Source organism: Monopterus albus, unplaced genomic scaffold (genome assembly GCF_001952655.1).
Source record: "Monopterus albus unplaced genomic scaffold, M_albus_1.0 scaffold3.1, whole genome shotgun sequence".
Classification (NCBI taxonomy): domain Eukaryota; kingdom Metazoa; phylum Chordata; class Actinopteri; order Synbranchiformes; family Synbranchidae; genus Monopterus; species Monopterus albus.
In genome coordinates this window covers 3,812,068-3,814,899 of record NW_018127883.1, presented here as the reverse complement: position 1 = coordinate 3,814,899, position 2,832 = coordinate 3,812,068, and the positions used below count along the sequence as shown (strand labels likewise).

General features: G+C 49.0%; 1 protein-coding gene and 1 long non-coding RNA gene across 4 annotated transcripts in view; one reads left to right on the top strand and one right to left on the bottom strand.

The window, feature by feature from the left end:
- six3a (SIX homeobox 3a) overlaps nt 1-1,919 on the bottom strand; it is a 4,902-nt gene extending 2,983 nt beyond the window's left edge. Inside the window, exon 1 of the mRNA XM_020598286.1 lies at nt 98-1,919. Within this exon, the coding sequence (XP_020453942.1) occupies nt 98-789 (692 nt within the window). The 5' untranslated portion in view covers nt 790-1,919. The remainder of the gene's footprint in view (nt 1-97) is intronic.
- Nucleotides 1,920-2,319: 400 nt separating this feature from the next.
- LOC109959152 (uncharacterized) overlaps nt 2,320-2,832 on the top strand; it is a 30,584-nt gene continuing 30,071 nt past the window's right edge. For 2 of the 3 annotated variants that reach the window (XR_002274783.1, XR_002274779.1), the window contains exon 1: nt 2,320-2,378. This is a non-coding gene — a long non-coding RNA (uncharacterized LOC109959152). The remainder of the gene's footprint in view (nt 2,379-2,832) is intronic. The other variant, XR_002274782.1, reaches the window with a different exon arrangement.

Sequence of the window (2,832 nt, the reverse complement as noted above, 5' to 3'; positions counted from 1 at the left end):
TGACTACTTTAATGAAACCTACTGTTTTTCTTTTGGATTAATGCGCTTTAGACGGACTTTATTCAATTGTTGGATTTTAACAGGAAGGACTACGAACCTGTTTTTGGCCGCCGCGGCTCTGTCTCGTTGCCTCCGGTTTTTAAACCAGTTTCCGCCTTGTGTAGGAGTGAGTCCAGTGGCTTGAGCCAGTTCCCTTTTCTTGCTGGGGTTTGGATATGGGTCCTGAAGGTACCACTCCCTCAGCAGGCTCCGTGTCCGCTCTTTGAAACAGTGCGTCTTCTGCTCGCCGTCCCAGATGGTCCGAGGCAGCGGAAACTTCTTCCGCACACGGTACTTATCGACCGGTCCGAGAGGACGACCGCGCAGCTTCTCGGCCTCCTGGTAGTGCGCTTCCAGCCACATGGCTTGCAGTTTTCCGTGCGAGTCCTTGGTGAACTTGTGGTTCTCCAGGATGTGGTAGAGGTCTCTGAAATTACCCGTGTGGAACGCCACCACGGCCCGGGCGCGCAGGATGGATTCGTGCTTGTTGATCGCCTCGCACGCTCCCGGAGCCACAGGCAGGGACCAGAGGAAGCGGCCCAGCCGTTCGATGTCCCCGGTTTCCTCCAGCGTCTCGCAGACGCTCGCCACCTGCTCCGGGGAGAAGTTGAGGGTCGGTAGCTGAAACATGGACAAGTCTTCTGGAGACCTGGTGGTGGGAGCGCTGTTCGCCAGGAGCAGAGGGCGATCAGCGAAGTTTGGCAGGAAGAAATGGGAGGGATAAAGCTCTAAAGGGGATCTGAAAACCATGGAAATGACCTGAGAGAGAAAGAAAATTATCGAGAAAAAGGAAAAACCGAAAAAATACGGCAAGTAAAAAAGATTGAATGATTCAATGGCTATCGCCTAATGACACCAGCCTCATAATATCTCCCCCCTAAATCCGCCGTTGAGTGTAGCATTGAAACATTTTGTTTCCCTTTTCTATTGGTCTTCTTGGTGTCCGTGTAGCGTTGTCATGGCAGCCCTGCCAATCACTGTCAAGCGTGCCAATCATTAGCCAGTACGTAGCACGAGGCTTTCACCACTTGTGCAGCACGCACGGGGGGGTTATCAGAGTCTCCGATCTCCACAGCAACCCTCCCACCGCACCGCGCGCATCAGGCACAAGCCAATGCTCGCCTATCTGCTGAATGGAATGAGCAATTAGAGGGTGGAATATTATTGCGATCTTAACGAGGCTCGTTAAAGCTAAAGAAGATATGTAGACTGGAGATGCTTAGCAGAGACGGGAAGGGAGGGAGGGAGGGAGGCAGAGGGAGCTTTAAATGGTGACAAATGGACAACCAATGACTGCAACTCGGAATGCACGTTTTACATAGAAGCGAGTCAATTTCCACATTATTTTTCTAGAGCTTTTTCTGTTGTAGCTATTTTTAAAATCGTTTTAACCAGTTCATTTTTTTCTGCGAGGTTAAAGAAGACGTTAGGGTCTTCTACTTTTTCCTTTTCTTATGAGCTACGCTATCACTTCCTTTTGCCTATTTTCTAAACGATTAAATTATGACACTTGATCCTACAACTAATCTTTTGCCTTTTGCCCTGGATCTACTGGTGATTTTTAAAATTGCATATGCGCAATTTTATGACATGATCCGAGCATGAATTCACTCGGGCTCGCTGCTGTGTTGTGTGGGTGTTGCTCTGGGTGCAGGGATGCAGTGTGCAGCTCCCCCTCCTGCTGTCCCCGGCCTTGCTTCTGGGACGCAGGACGCAGCCCTGGCCCCCTGCCCACTGCCTCCTCTCGACCTCTCCAACCAACAAAATGTATTGTTTCAAATGAATATCGATGCGCAGCCTTGTGTTGGTTAAACAAAGATCACGGCGTTTCAGTTCGAAAACTAATTTGGCAGTGGCATCGCCCTTTTAATGCCACCACTTTATCACGGGTTTCTGATAGCCCAGCCCTCTAATTAATACAATCAGTACTGGAATTACAATCAAATGGCAACATAAAAGCAGTTTTCATCCTGTATATCTGATGTGGAGGCAAGGACATGACCAGTGTACACATGCGGTCACAGGATTCGACTGCAGTGGCAGCCACGGCGGTGTGGTTTTCATGTTTATTGCTCAAACAGCTCCATATTTATACAGGGCTTATAGGGTGTTAAAATAGTGCGAGTTCACTCTAATACGAACAGTGCTCACATTGTGAAAGGGCCGTGGTGTAGCATCTAGACTCCGCTTAATCCGCCCTCAATAAAGCTGACATAATGATCCTAAGCCTCCTTTCTATAAAATCATTCAGGAATTCTAAACTTTTCCTTCCCTTTCTCAGATTTGCACATTCTCCGGGGCTGTCCACATAGACCACCGACTTCAAGCTTGGAGGGACAGTGAGTAGAACAGCTTCACATGCATGTTGTTCACCATTTAATCATTTAACCACTTTAAGAGCCGCGGGTGCGAGCGTGCAATCAGGCATATTTGTGCAGTTTTAGTCATAGATGTTTTGGGCAAATGGGGGTACTTTAATCCGCCAGTGTAGGCGCTTGCGCACGTGTTGTGCAAGTGTTTGTGTCTGCGTGTGTGATACGGAGCAGGGGTTGTGATGATCTTGTTGCAGGGCCAGGTGTTTGGTCTGTGCGTGTCTTTGGGGATTGTGTGCGCGCGTGTTTGTGTGATGGGGTGGGCTGGTATATGGGATCAAACCTGCCCACTGCGCCGCTACACTAACTAATTCCAAGTGGCAGTTGAATTGGTCCCGTTGGAAAGTTCTGTGGACTGGAAGTAAACGCTGGTATTTTCATGCTGGTGTTTAAAACTAACCTCCTAAACCCCCCCTCCCCC